Raw genomic sequence first — 23,664 nt, forward strand, 5'->3', positions numbered from 1 at the left:
ATTTATCCATGTGGAGGGTCTTCCTCAACAGTTAGAATGGGCATTCCTTTTACTGAATGGTAATGAGGGTATTAAAATGACTTTTGACTTTAATTCACTCACTCACTCTATTCTGATATCAAACCGCAATTAATTTATGCATCAAAAGGTAAACGTGCTGACAAAAAGGTCCTTTAAACGCATTGATCAGCACGTGTCAATCAGAAAAAGATTATTCTCCAACCTCATTCCCAAGAACTCTCTCTTCCAGGAAGCGAGGTTGATCAGTATTTACAAAAGAAATTTCCTAAATGCAAAAGAGGATCAAAGGTTATTACACTTTATTCTAGTGGTAAAAAAATTCGCTCCACAAACCGAGAGCACAAGCCATCACTGACCCATTCACGAAACTTTCATGAGAAAAAAAAAACATTCAAAGAGGCAAATGAAGTGAGACTGTGACTTACTGATAGCACATGTTTTCAGTTCGTATCGCGGCACGTTTTTGTTTCGCGTCACGTCATCTCGTGTCACGTCATCCGTTTTCAGTGGTAAAAATAAATTCGCTCTACGAAGCCTGAGAGCACAAACTATCAATGACCCATTCACGCAACTCCCATGAAAAAAAAAAAACATTCAAAAATGGAAATGAAGTGAGAATGTGACTTTAACTCTGATAGCATGTACAAAATACATGCAGTTTCGCTTGCCACGTGAGGTGACTTAATAAACGTTTCAGCTCACCGGAAAAACACGAGTTGCATAGCACGTTTCTGTTTCGCGTTACGTCATCTTGTGGCACGTCATCCGTTTTTCATCTTTTTGAGGGTAGCAGAAACACAAAGTGCTCAGGCGCATCTTTTTCTCAAATTTCATCGCTTGCTCAAAAAATAATAATGCTTGTGGCTGCTCAGTACGTATATTATATCTGTGCTGACAGAAAAGTAATTGAAAACGCAATTCAGCGCATCCAAGACAGTAAAAAACATATTCAAAAGTTACACTTTATTTTGGTGGTGAAAAAAAAAGAATTTGCGCTAGGAAGCCGGAGAGCACAAAGCATTAGTGACCCATTGACGCATCTCACATGAAAAAAAAAAGCATTTAAAGGCAAATGAAGTAAGACTGTTACATTATTGAACGCTTATTTGAAGAGCCTTTGATTTCTTGATTCATTTCTCACTGCTGCCCCTGACTTGGGGCTTTACACTGATGCAGCCAGTACAGTGGGGTTTGGGGGTTACTTTAATGGCAAATGGTTTCAAGGTCGGTGGCCTCAACACCTCCTCATTAATAAATTAAAAGGGATTAGTATTGCGTGGCAAGAGCTCTTCCCTATTGTGATAGCTTGTGCCTTATGGCACCCCCAATTTTCGGGAAAACATCTTCAGTTTTGGTGCGATAATGAAAGCGTTGTCGCAATCATTAACTTGGGTCACCCCAAGGCTCCCAGGGTCATGGACCTCGTACGATTTTTAGTGCTCATCTCCATGAAACATAATTTCTTGGTCCGGGCCCTAGTTTTATTTTCAGCCCGGATCCCTCCTCACTAGGTCGTCTGTTGCTAAGCTGCTTCGGGACTCGGCACGCAGCGCTGGACTCTCATACAGGAGTCTAAAAGGTCATAGTTTTCGTATAAGCGCCGCATCCACTGCAGCAGCTGCGGATCTGCCAGACTGGCTAATTAAGGTCTTAGGCCATTGGTCATCCGACTGTTATCAGCTATACATTCGCACTCCAGAATCAGTGTTCCTTTCTGCTGGCTCTAGAATGACTAGCGTATCTAGTAGTGTATTCTTAGGTTTGGAGGTTTGCTTGGGGGATGCATGCCTTGCACGCATCTGTGGCAGTTAAGTCTGCGTAGCGACTTCCCCGAAGCTTTTGACGTTATTTTGCCTTGCAATTCTATACCTTTGCCTGAATCTTGTCCGATCCAGCCCGTACGGCGCTGGGGAGATAAGTGAGGCTCTGCCAATACTCTTATCCTAATCCCCAAGTTTGCGGAGAGATAAGTGAGGCTTGTATTTTTCGTGCACAGCCCGAAGTCGCGAACTTACCTGCTAAGAGCTGTGTTCCCCCTATAACGCCATCTTGTTGTTGTTGTCTTTACTTTTGCGTTATCGGATATTGCGTTACTCACAGTGAATATGTGAACAGTGACATTAACTGTTATTAAAAGCAGTTAAGTGCTAGTGATTATTTATTCGTGTTTCAGGGCCTTACTTTAAATATTAGCGATGCTTTTTATCGATCGCCTTTCAGAAACGCTTACATTGAGTTTTGTGTTGCAATAAGAAAGCTGAACAACTCACATTCTCAACTGGTTATGTCATGTATGATATGAACTAGTCACGTTTTAGATTCGTTCTAATAACGTTTGTAAATCTGACAAGTCACGTTTTTGCTACGGGATCGCAAGTGTTGACGCATTACTATTGAGTGACGCTTTTATCACCCATGGCGAAAAGTATTCCCTTGAGAAATTAAAACAGTTCCTTGTAATTTTCTATTTTGACAAGTAAAACAGTCAAAAAAATTGCTAGTCCCCATAGTTATTCCAGGTTGTCAGTGCTCTAATTTTAATCTCTCCACAATTAGAAAGATTCATTTGAAATTACCGTAAAAACTTGTGTACAGCTATCACTGATCAAGCGTGACTCAACCCAGACTTCTCTTACAATTGGCTGTGTGGTTACTAAGCAATCGTTTTCTATCGTTCTCAATTTCTTGTGCTTGTAATATTTCCACTCAAATTTCATCGTTTTCAACAATGGGCTTTAGCAATAAAGACAATATCTCGTCAAAAGAGCATTTTTATTGCAAGATATTGGGATTTCAATTGAAGAGAAGTTTGTAAAAGGTATTTTAAGCTTTCAATGGCCAAGCTTATCATCAACAAACAACTACTTTTTTACCTCAGCGCTTTAAGTTTTCATTTTTTTCTCAAAATCAAGCTTCAAAGTTGGGGGTTCGGCTTATCTACGAGTGCGGCTTATACACGAGTTTTTATGGTAGTGTGTTTGATTTTATAAGCCTGTTTCAAAAATATGGACAAAATACCTGCATAAACACGTGGTTACACGAGAAAGCACAATAATAAACATCAGAGCCTCTTTCTACTTCCCAAATCTCAACCGCAGGGAAGTTAAAAGAGGCTCTGCTCACAGGGTGAATTGGACGACACTCGGAAGAATAGGAACAATTGGAGAATCGTGTTGATAGTCGTTATATAATCGGACAATCGGAAGAATAAAAAAAAAATTAACCATAATCGCACCCTTACAGTATGTTGCCCTCGGCCATTTACAAAATGGCGGATTTTACGGAGCAACTGCGGAATACCCCGCATCTCAAGCTACACGGTGCAGCCAGCTATTCGGCTACGCGTCTACGCAGTCGAAACTTATTCAAAGCTCTCGAAGTTTACTAGGAAAGTGGCTACGCGTCTACGCGGTCAAAATTTATTCATAGCTCTCGAAGTTTACTCGTAAAGTGACTACGCGTCTCTCTCGAAGTTCACTCGTAAAGTGGCTACGCATCTACACAGTCGAAATTTATTCATAACACTCGAAATTCACTCACGAACCTTTGTCTATGCCATCAAGCAAATAAAACTATTTGTGTTTCAAAACTGTGACAAAAATTAACAACGAGAAACTACAAAGTTAATAACACAGTGAATCGATAATTGTCCAAATCTTACCTCGTCCTGTTTCGTATAAAATGAATGTTGTTGAACGGCAATAGCTTTCGACCTTCGAACAAACGGCTTTACTTAGTTTTAGTGTGCTTCCCTTACAAACAAATAAGAGCTAATCGCAAGCAAACCAGAGTGGAACTAACCGCAAGCAAACCGGAGTGGAACTAACCGCAAGCAAACCAGAGTGGAACTAACCGCAAGCAAACCGGAGTGGAACTAACCGCAAGCAAACCAGAGTGGAACTAACCGCAAGCAAACCGGAGTGGAACTAACCGCAAGCAAACCGGAGTGGAACTAACCGCAAGCAAACCGGAGTGGAACTAACCGCAAACAAACCGGAGTGGAACTAACCGCAAGCAAACCGGAGTGGAACTAACCGCAAGCAAACCGGAGTGGAACTAACCGCAAGCAAACCAGAGTGGAACTAACCGCAAGCAAACCGGAGTGGAACTAACTGCAAGCGAACCGGAGTGGAACTAACCGCAAGCAAACCGGAGTGGAACTAACCGCAAGCAAACCGGAGTGGAACTAACCGCAAGCAAACCAGAGTGGAACTAACCGAAAACACTGAACAACAGTAGAACTTAACCGCAAGCAAACCGAAGTGGAACTAACCGCAAGCAAACTAAAAGTGGAACTAACCGCAAGCAAACCGGAGTGATCATGAAACTAATTAACCGCAAGCAAACTAAAGTGGAACTCACCGCGAAATACACCCGACAAAAATTTAGTCAGCGATTAAAAACATGTTGACGAGTGAGAAAATTATTCTTACTCCTTTCGCTTCCAGTACTAGCGTTTGATCGGACGGTCCGCGTAGCCATTTTCGGTGGCTACACGGAACAGCTTTAGTTGGTTTACGGTCGTTTAGAGACAAAGTCGTTTCGAGACAGGTCGTTTCGAGACAAGTCGAGGTCGATTCGAGACAAACTCAGTATGAGAAAAGTTCATTATGACTGTTTTTAATAGTTTGGTAATTTTTGTTATCTCTGTAAAATAAGCTTAAATATTTCGCGGAAGCGACTTGATCGATCGACGTAAATAAAATCTGCGCGGAGGCCATCTTGATATTAAGTTGTAATAACTCGTTGTAACTCGGTTACTCTTGTTAACAGTCGTGATGTGATTTGTGTTTCTTGATCGTAGGCAAAACATTTTCTGAAGTTATAGAGGAAGTCTCAAAAATATATTGAGACAAACACTTTTGTAAATAAACATGACCAAAACTCGGTCTCGTTTGTGCAGTGTTCATATTTTTTTTACAACGAAGGTTTAAGCTTATGTTCGCTCGAGCAAGTGTCTTTGAAGGTTTGTTTGGTCATTAATATAGGTTACCTTAATATATAGTATAGTATTTTGTATATCGAAAGGACTTCAAGTAATGGAGCTTGACTCGAATCGACTTTACATGTATCTCGAATCGACCTCGACTTGTCTCCAAACGACCTGTCTCGAAACGACTTTGTCTCGAAACGACCGAATACCCTTTAGTTGCGGGGTATTCTGCAGTTTAGCCGATTTTACCGCAAAAAGGTCTACTGCCCTAACAAACTGTCAGAATCGTTACACTGCTTTCCAATTTTACTCACCATCATGATCCAAAGGAAAACTGCCCTTGTCTGGTGGTTTTGCTCGAAATATTTTTCTGCTACCAGGGTTCATAACTGCGTTAAAACTACAGCAGAAAATTTCCCGCAGACTCTTATACTTGCTTACTCGGCCGCCATGTTTGTTATCTTCGATTCAAATGAATTGTGGGATGTAGATTGAATTAGCCAATCACAAACGTTGACATAAAGTAAGTTTGTTTTCTTTTGCGCCTTGTCATTGGATAATATAGTTGTCACAGAAGTCACATGGCTTGCGTAAATACAAAATGGCCGACCAAGTTGACGTCGTACGATTTAATTTCTCGCGTGAGTTTTAAAATATGTAAAGATTTCATGAGTACAATCTTATGATAAGAATGAATATAAGCCCAACTAATTCGTATGGAAATGGGCTGCTGTATGCAGGCTTCAATCAAGACCAAGGTAAGTAGTAGTTTTATTTAATCAAGCTGATCATTTTGGTTCATGTGAGCTTATAACTCAGAAATACTGCTAATTTTATGCACTTCCTCTCTAAAAGGCTGCTTTTCTTGCGGCATGGAAAACGGTTTTAGGATATACAACTGTGATCCCTTGAAAGAAAAAGAACGCCAAGGTAACTTAATGCTTTGTACGTTTGTGGTACTGTGCATCTGTGACAGTGCATAAAAATAGAACGGATACTACCCTTAAAACAGGAAGCTGAATTGTTTCAAGTTTGTTTACAAAGTTGATTTGGTTTGCTTGAATTTTTTAGGGAAGAGAAATGCTACAGGTGGCCAGCTTAAACTGGCCAGCTTATTTGACATTGTAAAAACTCGTAGAGTTGAACTCTAAAGACTGAGGGGTCTTGCATTGATCATGTGGCCGGTGAAAATAACTTAAGCTTACCTAAATTTCAAGGACTAATATAAATATATCTTCAAACACTGTAGAAACTCTTGCATGGTTGCCACAGACGGAAATGTTCAGGGAAAATACAATTTCTTGAAAGTCAGGGAAAAGTCGGAATTTTATTTTGAGTCAGGGACATGAATTCACAATACCACTGATTTAATTCCAGGGACCGAGGAGGGGGAAGCCCCCCCCCCCCCCCAAGAAAAAATTTATAATGAATTGTTTCTGGGTGCCATATTATCAAAAAAGGTATTATCAAGGTATTATTGATTTAGTTTGTAAAGGACGAAAATTAAAAAATAGACGCCTCCAAATTAGATACATAAAGAACAAGTAAATGAGGACAATATTATTGTGTGAAAAGTTTTCAGTTATAATTAAATATTGTTAGGCTACAATAGGATCATCCCCTTTTCTTAATCGAAGTCTCTTCGAGATACCGACTTTTTTGCATGAAGTATAATAATAATAATAAATAATAAAACCTTTATTTGAGTGTCAAAACTAAAATAGCAGTAATAAAACCACTAAATGGGGACACTTTAAAGTAAAAGAAACATAACAAAATCGAAATATCCTAATAAATGCTAAAATCGGTTAAAATTGGTTAAACTATTTACAATATATACAAGTTAAAATACAAGATAAAATATTTTCAATATATACCTGTAGATAAAATACAAGCTAAGAACTTACATTAAGAACTACTATGAGTCGAAGGTTTATCCTGTGCATTGTTCTTTGAACTTATCATTACAGTTTCTTTGTAGTTTAGATTAACAATTTCCTATCTTCGCGGAGGAAATGCAGCCATATAATTTTGTCAAAAATGGCTCATCCGCGCCGGGTATTTATACACATATTCCTTAACATTACACAAATAAACAGTGCAAATTTCACCGAGATCTGACAATTCTATACTTTAAAATTGCAAGGACATTTCGAGGCAGTCGATTACGGCAGCGAAATTAGCAAATGAAACAGCAAAATATGCGTTCGACGCTTTGTTGTTACGACGCCATATTTGAATTGTTATAGGTAGACCGCTGTTCAATGTGTTCAAGGCTGTATCGTTACGATTGCTCCACGAAAAAGCACGAAAAAAATACGGATATTTCCGACTACTATCGGAGAAAACATTGTGCATATAATTGCGGCGTAAACAAATCGATACACTCAAGCTGCGTTTTGTCTAGGCTCTGCGAGGGTCGGATATCAAGACAGCTTCTTCATGGGCTTAAAAAGGATTAAACAAAAGCCATATATACAGTGAATGCTTTCGAATTATATTTGAAGATGAAATACGAAAGAATTTTGCTGTCTTTAACTGAAATTCCACTTGCACTGCGTAGATACGATCGCATGTTGTAAAGCCGATTCATGCAACATTGCTGTCAACGCGAGGTCACGTCCCTAACGACCTAGGCTGATGACGAAATAGAATGGCACTTGTAGCGACCAAATTTGGCCTAATTTTTAACCGCTCCTAAGCTAAAAGAAGCCCCCATCTCTTGCATTTGTTTTAACTTCAATAATATCTTTAAAAAGAGCGAGTTTTTTGGTATGGTTTATTTTTGACGTTTTTAAACGATGTAAGTGCTAGTGATTTTTTATTCGTGTTTTAGTTACGCAATCCATTGTTTGTGCGACGCTTTTTATAGATCGCCTTTCAGACACACGTGCGTTGAGATAAGAAAGCTGACATGTCACTTTTAAAATTGTTATATAACGTTTGTAAATGTGACAAGTCACGTTTTTTCCACGATCACCCACAGCGGAAAGTAATCCCTTGAGAAATTAAAACAGTCCCTTGAGAAATTAAAAAAGTCCCTTGAGAGTTAACAAGAATGTTCCAAATTTTGCCCACATAACTGGTATTCTCCTACTTTCGCTTGTAAACAAGCAAAAAAGTCGCAAAAACTGGCTAGCAGATTACTCATAAAAAGGCTTGTTTCATAATTGGTCAGTTTTGAGTCAAACAAATGGGTTTAGTTTATAAGATGATGCAGATTATGTTCAAGTTCAGCTAGTTGCTAGTGGTAATAGGCCTTATGCATGACAACGTCATAAGCTCAAAATTCACCACCAAGCCTTGTTTACGCAAATTATTCGCAACCTTTCGCCACTTTCATGCAGTTTTCACGTGAAATTCTTTTCATCTTTGCTGCTTTGGGAATTCGTTGATAAAAATATTTACAAGTTTGCGTTTTGAAAGCGAGGCTTGGTGGTGAAACTAGCCAGGTTGACGTAATCATGCATAAGGCTATTCATTGACAATGAAAGAATGAAACAAACAAACAATGAAAGAGAAATTGTCTCTTATTTCATTCATTCTGATGACATCTCAGTTACAGTCACTCCAACATGGTGAGAAAGGTTCATGTTTCTTTGTTGCAACATCTTATCATTTTTAAGGAATATTTTGACAACAAAAATTTTAAGTGCTGAACTTTAAAGTTTTAATTTTAAATGCATTCTTGGGCCAGTATCAAAAGAAAAATTGAAATCCAAATTTTTGTGGGAGCATGCCCCAGGACCCCCACCCCCTAGTAGGCTTAGGCATAAGTGTTCTCCCTAGGATTTTGGGAAGGCCAGGCGATATTCTGACTGTGATTTTTACATGCCGTCAAAACCTGATTTGCGGAACTTGTTCCTCCACGTTACTATCACTTTTCTGTCTTTTTTCCAGAGTAAAATTTACTAATTTTAGTTTCTGTTCTGAGCAACCCAAGTCGGCTGAGTTCACCATTCTTTATATACGAACACGAGAACTTCGTTTAGTATTCCATGTACGACACCTTGAAGTGCTGTTGTGTTTCTGTAGCAATTTGATAAAGCTAAGGTCATGGACGGCGGAGCATTTTTTCAACTGGGGGGGCTGACTAGTGACTTGAAGTGGGGGGGGGGAGTTAAGAGACTCTTCTCTTATTAATTCTTTAAAGCATCGAAATGTGATTAGAAAGAAGCTTATTTTAAAGTTGAAAAGCTTATCATTGATGGCTCACTAATCTATACAGAGGACCCGAAAAAGCTAAATTCCCCATTTACAGACGTTTAATGGACACTTAAGTGTAATATGACTAGTTAGCTCTCCTGATTCGTCGTTCAGCTCAACCATTGCTTAACGGCTGCTGTATCTGTTTTTTTTTTTGTCCCAGTCAATAATACCGCACAAATGCATCTAGGTAAGACTGAGGTTGTTAGTAGTTTATTGTGTTTCTGTTGTGTTTCTGTTGTAAGCATTTTCTATTACATTTGTCTACATAACTCTAACTCGATCAACAAAAGAAAATTAATACCATGTTGTGAAATCTCGCTGCATAATGAGCGTTATAAGATAAACAAATGCTATATATATTTCTGGAATATCGTGACTTTGCCTTCTGCAGAGAATCTAAATGTACCAAATTATATCTTTTAATGCAAGAGGGTTAAACGGTTCGAGAAAACGAAGACACCTTTTTCGCTGGCTGCATCAGCAAAAATCTGACAATTTTCTTGCAAGAAACTTATTCCTTACTAGACACTATCGGAAGATGGGAGGCAGAATGGGGAGCCAAAATCGTAACTAGCCATGGCTCGTCTCACAGCAGAGGAGTTATGATTCTCTTTAAACCGCGGCTTGACGTTAATATTAAAAAAAATTACCGAAGATAAATACGGGAGGTACATTGTGGCAGAGATTGTTATTGATAACACAAAAGTCATATTGGTTAATGTTTATGCACCAAACGATCCAAACCAGCAGGTTGTATTCCTTAGAGAGCTTTTGAATAATATTCTCAGTAACTATGACGGTAATGAAAACCTTGTTTAGAGGGTGATTTCAACTGCCTAATCAACACTTCGGACAAAAGAGGCGGCAAACCGGTAGACCTGTAAAAAGCATCAACCATCGAATTCATGACTTTAATTAAAATGCATAATTTGCTCGATTCCTGGCGTTACAAAAATCTAGACTCGCTTGGCTTTACATGGGCGAACCTCTCAATGAAAATTCAGTGTAGACTAGATTACCTCTTCATTTCTGAACAATCTAGTAGTTGAATTAGCTAATGTAAAATTATCCCAAATATTTATTCTGACCACTCCGCAGTCGCTCTATCTTTTTCTTTCTCTGAATGCGAACCCCCTCGTGGGCCTGGCTTCTGGAAATTCAACAACTCTTTGTTGTCTGACATCAAATATGTCAATTTGTTAATTAAAACTTTTAAATTCCAGTGTTTGCCAAAAAGCGTCAAGAAATTAAAGACAAAGGGCTGTTCTGGAAAATGATTAAAATGGAAATTAGAGCTTTCACAATACAATTCTCGAAGAAGAAAGCAAGCGGTATCTAAACGTGACGAAGAATCTGCTCTTTTGTCGGAAATGACTAAATTACAGTGCAAGCTCCAGACAGAGTACAGCGATTCTCCTAAAAGTGATTTAGAAAGAATAAAATCCAAGCTTGCCAGAATAGCAAGCGTCAAAACGCGAGGCACGATTATACGGAGCAGAGTGCGCTGGTATGAACACGGCGAGAGAAATAGTAAGTATTGTTACAGTTTAGAAAAAACAAACCACGGGAAAAAACATGTAACGTCCTTAGTTATTAACAATCAAGAAAAAATTACTGACCCAAAGGAGATTCTTGAAGAGGAGGAGCGTTTTTTCAAACAGATATATACATCACAAAATATGAATCCGAACGACTCTGCTTTCAACAAATTCTTTAAAACGGATATTGCGTTATCAGAAGAAAATGCAACAAGCTGCGAAGGTCTTATGTCCATTGATGAATGTGAGCGAGCGCTGATGTTGATGAAAGGCAATAAAACACCAGGCACAGATGGTCTTACCGCGGAATTCTACCGCTACTTTTGGAATGCTGTTGGCAAATTCATGGTTGAAAGTTTTAATTATGCCTTGGAACACGGGTCCCTTTCTATCTCTCAACGACAAGGAATTATCTCTTTAATCCCCAAAAAGAATAAGAATACAGAGTATTTAAAGAATTGGACACCTGTATCGCTACTTAGTGTTGACTACAAAGTTGCAACCAAAACTATTGCCCTTTGTATGGAAAGGATCCTGCCTAGCATACCAGGTAATGTAAAAGGAAGATTTATCGGTGAAAGTATTAGACTGATAGCAGACACAATGGACTTCACTAAAATAAACGATATACCAGGCATAGCTGTTTTCTTGGATTTTGAAAAAGCTTTTGACTCAATTCAATGGGACTTTATCCAAAAATGCCTCCAATCTTTCAAATTTGGCCCAAATCTTCGGCAGTGGATCAACGTGTTCTATAAAGACATCTCCAGTTGCGTTATTAACAATGGTGTAGCCTCTCGACACTTCCTTTTAGAACGAGGTGTCCGTCAAGGTTGCCCTCCCTTAGGCATACTCTTTGTTAATGCTATGGAGCTCTTTGCCCAAAGTATCAGATGCTCCAAAGGTATCAAAGGCATTAAGTGTCATTGTCAGTAAGAACCGGGCAAGCTCCACGGATCGAGGTTGCCCGATCCCCTTCAAACTTTCAGCGTTTTTTCTCTATCGGATAAGATTACGATCGGTGCTGTTCTTAGTAAAATAAAATAAATTCCTTCGGATTTTGTCCACTCCCTAGTTTTTGGAGCAAATTAAGCAAGATACGGTGGCAAATTTATGTCAACTTCTACGGCTAATTTTACTAACGTCGGATAACCCTTGATCATTTTTACGACTGTTACGTATTGTCCAGCATATAAACAACTCATTTCTGTAATATAAACGATTTTGGATAAAAAGCTTTACTTTGGCTCGACTCCAAATATTTGCATTTTTTGGTTATCAGATGCAAAGCAATTTTTTGCAATTTTTAAAGCCAATTTTCTCCAAAGTGCGGCAGTCTCTTTTGAAAACAAACATATCTTTTATGAGTCCGTCCATAAGTCTAAATAAATCCGCAAACTCTCATTTGGCAAGTCAAAATCCCGTCGTGTGAACTTCCTCACAAATTGACCTAATTAGCATAATTTGATCTAATTTGCATAATTGCTGATTTCCCAGAAAATTGTCACGCTTTTTGTTTCATGTTGAAGGTGTTTATTAACTTCTTTTTAGTATTAATAAGCACGATAGACTACTTTCTGAGAATAGTAGGTATATTTAAAAGAATTTTCCCACTTACAAAGCAAAAATTCTTTCCTACAAACTTCCTAGAAATTTGACCAAACTTGATTTGTCATCGAAATTCATGTCTCCCCGAAAAATTGTAACGCTTGAGTTATTTCATGTTGAAGGCGTCTATGCTCTCTTCAAGTGTTTATGGCAATTCTTTTTCAGTTTAGTGGGCATGCTTGCATAGAGCTTTTTCGATTGTTTGTTCGCTTTTTTTAACATGGAATGTATAATTATTTCCGCCGCTCCTGTAGCGACTAGTATGCTGTGGCGTTTTCTGTAACCAATAAAGTAATAATCCCGAATTATATTTTTCATACTAAAAGTGAAGAGGGAAAGCTAATTAGGAACAACACGTTAAAATATATTGTAGTTTAGAGGGCACACAATTGCAGATTGTACTGGTGACTTATCTTTAAATAAGGAGCGCCCGTTCGTCCGTCCATTCATCCATCCATCTATCACGATTAACTAGCTATCTATCTGACTCACGTCTTATAAGCCTGGGTGTCAGCTTAGGGCTCATTAGCAAGGTTGATCTGATCCTGAATCGAGCTGGGCACATTGTTATTACAAATGACACATAAATGCCCATGATAATTTATCCTAGACATAGAAAAAGTTGACTGCAAACTGGGTACACAGAAAGAGTAATACAATGCTCGTATCAAACCCATCGAGGACCGCGGGAAAGCATAAAGATGCCACGCCACGTAAGCAAACAATACTCGGAAAAATAGATCAAATTCACCACTGTTCCCATTGGCTCTGGTAAGTATAAATTAATATGTGCTCCGAATATAAGGAACTGGGTAGGCGTAAACATACATGCATAGTTGGAACCTATATAATTTGTTGCTGGTTACTTCTATATTTATTCGAATATCCACGTTGGGAGGGAGCCAATTGTTAGGGAAACTTATCTTGTTGATGGGAGGGTTAGTGTGACAGGGAGGTAGGGGAGATAATGTACTCTGCTGTGGGTTCAGAGGTCGAAATTTTATTATATATATTAAAGAGAGTCTCAATGGCAAATGAATAAGATTCTCTACTGGGCCGATTAAGGCTCTTTCTTGTCGTATTCTTGGGGTGCTTTCATTCAAATTTGCCACTTCGCTGATTTTAAATAATTAATAATATGATGTCCCTGCATTCTATCCTATGATTGAATTTAAAACATGTTCTACTAATAGGAGGTCTGGAACAAAAAAGTTACGTGGGTAGCCGGCGTGAGGTCTGGAAGGAAAAGCGTTTCGGAAACCGCTCGGATTTTTTCTCCCCTTGCCTCCTTTTTACCATTTTGGAGGCTAAATTATACTACATGGGGGCTCCCTGCAAATGCAAATCACATTAAAACGTGGTACGATAATGGTAAAGATGTTGATGAAATGCGAAGAAGAAGAAGATGGGATGATGATGATGATGATGATGATGATGATGATGATGATAACGATGAGGAGGAGGGGGAGGAGGAGGAAGAAGAAGAAGAAAATGGCGATTGTCACGACTACGATGTTGATGACTTTGTCGGTAACCATTGTTGCGATCGCTATTTTAGTTGTTATTATTGTTTTAATACCTGTGTGTTCGACCAGAATGGCGGATAACGTCCAGACATTTTTGACTAAAAAATTCGATGAGCGTGCAAGAACTAGAAACAAGGCCAATCCTTTGCAGGTAACGACGGAGACGAAGATGCTTAGAAACGAGGATGGTCAGCTCACCTTTAAGCCTGGAGAGAGCAGGACTGCACAACAGAGCAGCAGCATGATCTTACGCCAAGAAGATGTGCAGCGCTATAGGGGTATTGACCCTGAGGAAATCACTAAGGAAGACATTCACCGTGGTGTCGGAGATGGCCTTGGACACTCTCAAAAGTTTGTTGATGGATGACATGGGCAAGCAAAGCCATCAATTTTTGTTTCTTGTTAATTTGCGACCTTGTTAAAACCAACAAAATTGGCAATCTCAAACTAGTTGCCCTGAAAGAAATCTGCAAGCAGCTACATCTGATGACAAGCGGACCGTTATCAAGAAAAGACTTTCATCGAGGCCATTGAAGCAGTTTCCGAAATTTGTACATGCTTTCAAAAGTAACTTAACTAAAAGCTTATAGCTAATAACTAATAATTTTGTCACAAAGGATGTCGAAAGGAGATGTGGGATGGGTGGGGGTGGGGGTGGTGGAGGACACTCTGCCAAGGAACCTACAACATAAGCTGAATTGTCCCAAATGCACCTATGTCGCTTTTTGTAACCCATCGTCTCCACTAAGGATTGTAAGCTAGGTACATAGAGTCTCTGAGATGACAGGCATTTTAAATACATGTAAAATCGCGAGGATACCCATTGGCCAGTTTAGCCCGTCTTCGACATTACGTGCCAACAAACCGCCAGCTGCGGTCAGTGTTCTCTTTTGTTGTTTAGATATCAAAATTGGATTTGCGAAGTTTTATTATTCATGCCATTTGTGTTTAATGTAGTTACCAAAGACATCTAACGCAAGGGTGAAGAGAAATAATTGAGATTTCATTAACCAGCTCTAGCATCTCCATTATTACAGCTCTATTAAAATTATGTTATACCTTGCTGGTGCCCTATTCTATTATTCTACAGAAAAAATTCGTCATTCGTACTCTGTTATTCCCTATCGATGTTCGTACCCAAATTAATCATTCGGACTCAGCTCTGAACTTATCTTACTAGTTAGGTGAAAATCTTAGTATTTAGACTATAGTTCTACATGCTGTAAGAAATGTCACTGTATAGACATGATCAAGGATAAAAAATATTTCATTTTTCGTCCCCGACAGAACAAAAGTAAATACAAAATAGCTGGGAGATTTCAACAACAAAATAGCGTATTAATCAGCTTTGTTGACACAATCTCTATATACTGTCACGTTGTCAAACAAAAAAATTGAAACAATATTGAAACGTGTATTAAATTCTGGTTTAAGTGTAGTAACAAGCTTCTTGCGTGCAACGCGTAACTAAACTGGCCACCTTTTTGGTATGATGTTTGGTTATGAAGATTAACTAATTCTGTCAATCTTGTTAGTTATAAATGCCATTTCAGTTCAGTCGTATACTCAATATAGCATATGATCAGACACCGAACAGTCCGAACGTGGGGACTTTTTCTACGCCTGAAAAACCAATCAGTTTCATAATGAACAAAATACGATGATGTGTATTATCGTTTGCATCTGAACAGCACATAAGTAAAGTTTTCCCAAAAAAATAGGCATAGTGCAAGTCTGGTCAAATTCTTAGGAAGCCTATAGGATAGACTTTTACTTTGTAAGTGGGAAAATTCTTTTAAATATACCTAGTATTCTCAGAAAGTAGTCTATCGTGCTTATTAATACTAAAAAAGAAGTCAATAAACACCTTCAACATGAAACAAAAAAGCGTGACAATTTTCTGGGAAATCAACAATTATGCAAATTAGATCAAATTATGCTAATTAGGTCAATTTGTGAGGAAGTTCACACGACAGGATTTTGACTTGCCAAATGAGAGTTTGCGGATTTATTTAGACTTATGGACGGACTCATAAAAGATATGTTTGGTTTCAAAGGAGACTGCCGCACTTTGGAGAAAATTGGCTTTAAAAATTGCAAAAAATTGCCTTGCATCTGATAGTCAAAAAATGCAAATATTTGGAGTCGAGCCAAAGTAAAGCTTTTTATCCAAAATCGTTTATATTACAGAAATGAGATATTAATATGCCGGACAATACGTAACAGTCGTAAAAATGATCAAGGGTTATCCGACGTTAGTAAAATTAGCCGTAGAAGTTGACATAAATTTGCCACCGTATCTTGCTTAATTTGCTCCAAAAACTAGGGGGTGGTCAAAATCCGAACGAATTTATTTTATTTTACTAAGAATAGCACCGATCGTAATCTTATCCGATAGAGAAAAAACGCTGAAAGTTTGAAGGGAATCGGCCAACCTCGATCCGTGGAGCTTGCCCGGTTCTTACTGACAATGACACTTAATATACAAGGAGCTGAAGAAGTCAAGCTCTCACAATATGCTGATGACACTACCGCCCTTCTCGTCGATGTCCAGTCCGTTTCGAATTTATTTGACTTACTTTTGCTGTTTGAAAAATGCTCTGGTTTAAAAATTAAACAAACAAAATCAGAAATGCTTTGGCTCGGCTCCTTGCGTCATAGAAAAGATGCAATTTTGAACCTCCAAATAAGTGACGAACCAGTTTATGCTCTTGGGGTACACTTCACTTACAATAATGAAGCGTCTCAGAAGAATTTTTTTTTGAAAAGTTAGGACCTTTAAGGTGATTCCACTGAAATAGAACAAGTATTAAAAATTTTCTGAAACTTGGTCCAGGTTACAATTATGTTATGAGCATTAAAAAAATGAAATAAAAAATGGGGGTCACCGCGATAGTTTTTGTGTAAAATGGATGGGCATTATAGTAAATATACGACCCGCGAGGTACCTTATTACATGAAATTTTCGCGACACGTTAATTTCGCGATTTTTAGTTGCGCTATTTCGCGACACTTAAATTTCGCGATTTTGCTAAAATTTTGTTTTTTGAATCACTTTAATTTCGCGTTTTTGAGTAAGACACAATTTACATTTTCTTGGCAATATTGTTTAACATGCCCTTGAATTAAATAAAATGACTTCATCAAGGGAACAATAACGTAAAAATTAACAAAAATGCAAGGGCAGGACTAAATCTTGGCAATAGCAACAACAGAGCAGTTCTCACAATGTCTACAAGTAGGTTATGCTTGTACGTGAGTTATTGCTCTTAAGTCAATTGACGACAACATCCCTTTACATTGAATTTTCGCGTCATTTTATGTTCGCGACACTTATTATTCGCGTCACTTTAATTTCGCGTTTTTTTTGGAATCGCGAAATTCGCAAAATTAACGTGTCGCGAAAATTTCATGTAATAAGGTAGATATTAGGAACCCTAGTAATTATTGTTTCTAGAAAAAAATCATTTTTGCATTAATGTATTAGTCTATTTCAACAAAATAGACTTTGATCTTATATTAAAAACTATTCTTATTGTACAGGAATTAAGATAAAGAAAGAAATTAAAGATTTTGCTTTGTGCGCACGTTAACGGCACTACCTAAAAACGTGTTTTTACGGCATTAAAATTAAAATATCTCAATGTAGAATTTTAAACTTTTCTTTAAATCACGTTATATTGTAGACAACCGTATGACATTTAAATTAATACATTAAAAAATGGGGGTTACCGTGCTCGTTTAAGAGAAAACGACCATTTCTTTCCCTACCGAGCTTAGGCTGAAGGGAATCTCGTAGTGTTCTGTGTGCGCGCTCTCTCGTGCGCGTGCTAAATGACGCGAAAACGTATGCGCAGCAAGGATGCGCAATGCAATTCCATGGAATCACCTTAAAGAAAACCTTATTAGTATCTGGTCCAGAAGAGACATATCCATTTACAGTAGAATAAACATTGTCAAAACATTAGCACTCTCCAAACTTGTGTTCATCTGCAGTGTTATGGAGACTCCAAAAAACTTTGCCAAAGAAGTCAATAATATAGTATTCGACTTAATTAGGAAGCAAAAACCTCCAAAAATAAAAAAGACCACCCTTATTAAGAAGAAATTAGATAGTGGTCTAGATATGAAAGATTTTGTTCTTTTCGACAAAGCTTTAAAATTGACCTGGGTTAAGCACTTGTGTTCTGAAGTGGATGCACCGTGGAAGTATATTCCGAAATTGTTTCTGTCTAGTGTTGGCGGCACGGAGCTTTTTAAATGTAATTATGACTATAACGTTCTTGACCTTAACTGTCATCTTCCTGAATTTTACAGACAGATTATACATTATTGGCAGGAAATCGCGTTGACAGCACCTCACAGCAAGAACGAGGTACTCTCCCAAATAATCTGGAACAACAGATTCATTTTGATTAACAATAAAATGGTATATCTACCTCGTTGGCGCGAAGCAGGAATAGAACAAATTTCAGACCTTTTTAATGAATATGAAAGTTGATTTCTGCCTTTCCTTACTTTTTCCAACAAATTTTCACTAGATTGCAATTGTTTACAATATTATAGCCTTATATCCGCGATTCCCCAAAGATGGAAAAAGCTACTTCATGTACATTCTGGCAACACTATTGCTACTTCGATTCATCCATGCCGCCATTTTGTACTCTAACGTGCAAAATGTTGTATGAAAGGTTGTTACTTTGTGAAGATCTCCCCCCTCCCACCTCAAAGAAAAAACTTCAATCATACGGTATCTCAAAAGAGAATCTAAGTAAAATTTATCTTCTGTCATTTAAGGCTACAAAGGAAGTTAAATATATTATTATTAGCAATGTTCCAATATAAAATTATTCATAACATTTTAGCCAGGAACAGTTTATTATACAAAATGAAAAAGGTTGCTTCCCCTTTCGGTCCGTTCTGTCCCTCTGATAGTCAAACCATACAGCATTTGTTTATTTAAAAGCTGCGTGCAGGTGTCTTCTTTTTGGGATAACTTCCAAAATTGGTTTATGTTCGAAAGCGAATTTACTTCTTTCCGAGCTAGATGTGTTATTTGGAATTACCCGTCCTTGTACGCACCGTTTAGCCCTCAACCATCTCATACTGCTGGGCAAATATTTTCTTTATGTCAACCCACTTAACAATGTCAAAGGCGTTTTTAATGACTTCATCTCATTAGTGCACGAGAAAATCGAGACTGAAAAATATATCGCTGTCATGTTGAATGATGAAAAGAAATTTAAACAGAAATGGAAATTCCTTCTCAGCTAGTTAGAGTCTGTACTTTAGTAATGTAAGCAATGCAATTAATAATATACATTTAAATGTAACGTACCAGCGACTGTAATTAATGTATTGTTTAACTTATTGTAATGTAGTGTTAAATATTATACCTGCCAACTCTCACGCCTTGGGCGTGAGTCTCACGCCTACGAGTTGAAAACTTTGATCTCACGCCAACTCACGCTTACGAACCAATTTCTCACGCCTAGTCGAAAAACGACACATTTTCATCTCAAACCAGTGTGAGAAAATAAAACTCCATGTAAAATGAGTAAATAGCGATACCTTCCCCGAAATGACAGAGTTTTGACGAAAACAAACATTGGGAACGAGGTCGTGTTTAGCAAAACACGTCCACACACTGGGATCGGGAGATGTTCGGAACGTCTTCGGAATACTTCGGACGTCTTTCGGAAAACTTCGGACGTCTTTCGCAAAACTTCGGACATTGTCGTATCGTCTTCGGAAATCCTGGCACTCTCATGATAAAAATCTCACGCCTTTGACCCAGAAAAAATTGGCAGGTATAAAATATATAATGTGTTGTAATTTAGATACTTATGTATTGTATTGTTTCTAGTACCATGTAAATAGCTTGTGAGTGTTGTTTGTAATAAAAGCGCAGTTAAAAAAAAATCGAAGTCTCTTCGAGATACCGACGTTTTTGCATGAAGTATGAGTCGAAGGTTTATCTTGTGCATTGTTCTTCGAACTTATCATTACAGTTTCTTTGTAGTTTAGTTTAACAATTTCCTATCTTCGCGGAGGAAATGCAGCCATATAATTTTGTCAAAAATTGCTCGTCCGCGCCGGGTATTTATACACATAATCCTTAACATTACACAAATAAACAGTGCAAATTTCACCAAGATCTGACAATTCTATACTTTAAAATTGCAAGGACCTTTCGAGGCAGTCGATTACGGCAGCGAAATTAGCAAATGAAACAGCAAAATATGCGTTCGATGCTTTGTTGTTACGACGCCATATTTGAATTGTTATAGGTAGACCGCTGTTCAATGTGTTCAAGGCCGTATCGTTACGATTGCTCCACGATAAAGCACGAAAAAAATACGGATATTTTCGACTACTGTCGGAGAAAACATTGTGCATATAATTGCGGCGTAAACAAATCGTTACACTCAAGCTGCGTTTTGTCTAGGCTCTGCGAGGGTCGAATATCAAGACTCAGGATTAAACAAAAGCCATATATACAGTGAATGCTTTCGAATTATATTTGAAGATGAAATACGAAAGAATTTTGCTGTCTTTGACTGAAATTCCTCTCGAACTGCGTAGATACGATCGCATGTTGTAACAATACAATACAATAACAACAATAATGAATAGCAAAAAAAATGAGGGCAATAACAATTATTTTGCAATTCTTACAAAATGTTAGAATTTAATGCAAAAAATGTTAAGTCCTTTTGCCGAGGAAGTCATTGTCAGTATAAACATGAATTAATAGAGTCAGTGTGTGTAGTTACTGTACCAGGGTATATACTGGTAGTAATATTAAGTTGGTGTTAAACTTCTTGATAAAAAACTTGCATTATTTGATCAAATTTCATGTTAATTAAACTTCATTCTCTCTGTCTTTACAACCCTCCAAGTTTATTTTTTTTGCTTAGTGGCCATTTAGCCACTGACTGCTCAGGTTTGGTTGCCAGTCAAAAATTTTAGTCGCTAAATTAAGCTCACGCTTTCAATCCTTCTCAATTTTAGTCACCAGGCTGGCGACTTTGGTTCCAATTTAGTCGCCATGGCCACTAAAATGGTCTTAACTTGGAGGGTTGCTTTATCTCAGCTCGGTGATATAATAAGTTATTCATGTAGGTCTTAATTTTAATACAGATTTCCCAGATGGTGGTATCAACTATGTGGAAATGCTGTTTCGTTGTAACTATCTTGCACTTGTGGGAGGTGGACAAAACCCCAAGTATCCCAGGAATAAAGGTACATGTGTGTTACTTACAGTTTATCATACTGAATGCCATGGACAGGAAGTTCAGGTGCCACTTAAGGAGTTGGAGGAGGGGTCATCACAAAGTGCGAGGCAGCGAGATGTGCGATCCATTCCGGTAAGCCTACAAAGCACTTCGGTCCTCACTGCCTGGCACTCTGGTTAGCCTAAATAGCTCTTGCCTTGCATGCCTCACTACCTTGCCTCGCTGCGTTGCCTTGCATGCCTCACTGCCTTGCCTTGCACGCCTCGCTGCCTTGCCTCGCACACCTTGCTGCCTTGCCTCGCATGCCTCACTGCCTTGCCTTGCACACCTTGCTGCCTTGCCAAGTTGCATGCCTCGCATGCCTCACTGTCTTGCCTTGCACGCCTTGCTGCCTTGCCAAGTTGCATGTCTCGCATGCCTCACTGCCCTGCCGTGCATGCCTCGCTGCCTTGCCAAGTTGCATACCTTGCCAAGTTGCCTTGCCTCGCAGCATGCCTCGCTGCCTTTCCAAGTTGCATGCCTCGCTGCCTTGCCAAGTTGCATGCCTCACTGCCTTGCCAAGCTGCATGCCTCACTGCCTTGCCTTGCATGCCTCGCTGCCTTGCCTTGCACGCTTCGCTGCCTTGCCTTGCATGCCTCGCTGCCTTGCCTTGCATTCATCGCTGCCTTGCCTTGCACACCTCACTGCCTTGCCTTGCATTCTTCGCTGCCTTGCCAAGTTGCATGCCTCACTGCCTTGCCAAGGTGCATGCCTCCCATGCCTCACTGCCATTTCTCGTACACCTTACTGCCTTGCCAAGTTGCATGCCTTGCTGCCTTGCCAAGTTGCATGCCTCGCACGCCTCACTGCCTTGCCTCGCTGCTTTGCCAAGTTGCATGCCTCGCACACCGAGTTGCCTTGCACATTTGTAAGAGTCTGGAGGAGTACCGTATTCGCATGTGTATAGGCCGCACTCATGTATAAGCCGCACCCAGACTTTTGACCGAATTTTCTTGGAAAAACATAATTTTGTGCTATCTAAAAAGAGCTTAAGGCCTCACTTAGTTTTCTCAGATTGCTGAGTACGGCCAAGATATTGTGATATTTTATATCAATGACAAAATTCATCACGGTAATCTGACTTAGCTTGTAATCAATCGAATCAAATCAAATTTCGCTATAAGCCAACCGATATTTTCACCAAATCTTACTGAGAACTGGTCAAAACTCAACGAAATAAGCCGAGCTTTCATCAACAAACGAAAATAACAAGCGTTTGTAATTTATTCTTGGTCATTACCTTTTATTTAAGTGGCGGCTTCTAAAACGCGACTTGGTATAATAACCGGTAAGCAATGTTATCCCGCATGTCTTAGGGACTGGTCAATAAGTACCAGGGTGGTGGGCCGGAGCAATTGGAAAAGTGGTGACTCGAAAATTTGTGACCCACCCCTTCCTTCTGGTTCAAAACTGACTGACCCACCCCTGATAGGGGGGTTAAAAATTACATGACCCACCCCCTTTGCTAAAAAATCAAGGTACCAATCATTTCTTTATTATCTGTTAGGGGTTGGAGGTCTTTGATTTGACTTCTGCTTTTTAAAGTGAAATTCCCTACACAGACATTTTCCCTGATGGACATTGCTGTTCCATGTACGTCTTTTTCCATTTCTTAACACACCAAAGAAATATGAATTTTCTTATACAAGCCTTTTGTAAGTTTTCCACATATTTATGTGTAAAATCCATGGGAAAATTTAGACACAAACATATGCAAATCTGAAACAGTATGTAATATTAATTCATAATCAATTGAAGGCTTAAGGTAGTAGAACTGCTATAAACATGTCCAATTTGAAAATTAATAACTCAAACATTAAATCATTTTTCAAAATAAAAGTTACATAGGCTTATTAAACAAGACCTGGACATTCAGGAAAATGATATACGAGGTGTCAATTTTCACACCTTAGGTGTGAATTCGCGGTTAAATCGCAGGCTCATAAAATTAAAAATTGCCGATTTACGGCTTTCCTTTAAAAGATACAGAGATAATTTCAACTGGAGCCGATTTATGATAGAAACGTTTAATTACCTTCAAATACCCGGAGTATGCCAGCATTTACTTCTGGAGATAGAGCATTCTAGTTATTTTTATGTGTGCCTCAACTTTAAACAGCCATAATTTTGTTAAAAATGTCTGGGCCGCTCCGGGTATTCACACACAGTTTCCTCGACATTACACAAATAAACAGTGCAAATTTCACCGAGATCTGACAATTCTACACCTTTAAATTGCAAGTACCTTTCGAGGCGGTCTGTTACAGCGGCGAAATTAGCGAATGTAAGCAGCGAAATGTGCGTTCGACGCTCTGTTTTTTTCGACGCCATATTGAATTCTCAGAGGTAGACCGCTGTTCATTGTGTTTAACGCCGCATTGTTACGATTGCTACACGAACAAGCACGAAAAAATACGGATTTTTCCGATTACTGTCGGAGAAAACATGGCGGCGTAAACAAATATGATACACATAGCAACGCCAAATTTCGCAATTGCGTTACGGAACTCATGCTGCGTCTTCTCTGGGCTCTGCGAGGGTCGGATATCAA

At 38.7% G+C, this 23,664-nt stretch overlaps 2 protein-coding genes across 2 annotated transcripts in view; one reads left to right on the forward strand and one right to left on the reverse strand.

Annotated features, from left to right (window-relative positions):
* Window positions 1–5,414, reverse strand: part of LOC144633098 (cytochrome c oxidase assembly protein COX19-like) — a 35,645-nt gene extending 30,231 nt beyond the window's left edge. Inside the window, exon 1 of the mRNA XM_078491886.1 lies at window positions 5,269–5,414. Within this exon, the coding sequence (XP_078348012.1) occupies window positions 5,269–5,341 (73 nt within the window). The 5' untranslated portion in view covers window positions 5,342–5,414. The remainder of the gene's footprint in view (window positions 1–5,268) is intronic.
* A 135-nt stretch (window positions 5,415–5,549) lies between these two features.
* Window positions 5,550–23,664, forward strand: part of LOC144632705 (WD repeat domain phosphoinositide-interacting protein 3-like) — a 33,185-nt gene continuing 15,070 nt past the window's right edge. Inside the window, exons 1-3 of the mRNA XM_078491413.1 lie at window positions 5,550–5,712; window positions 5,810–5,884; window positions 20,979–21,080. Of these exons, the coding sequence (XP_078347539.1) occupies window positions 5,637–5,712; window positions 5,810–5,884; window positions 20,979–21,080 (253 nt within the window). The 5' untranslated portion in view covers window positions 5,550–5,636. The remainder of the gene's footprint in view (window positions 5,713–5,809; window positions 5,885–20,978; window positions 21,081–23,664) is intronic.

Source organism: Oculina patagonica, chromosome 12 (genome assembly GCF_052425735.1).
Source record: "Oculina patagonica isolate OP01 chromosome 12, crgOcupat, whole genome shotgun sequence".
Classification (NCBI taxonomy): Eukaryota; Metazoa; Cnidaria; class Anthozoa; order Scleractinia; family Oculinidae; genus Oculina; species Oculina patagonica.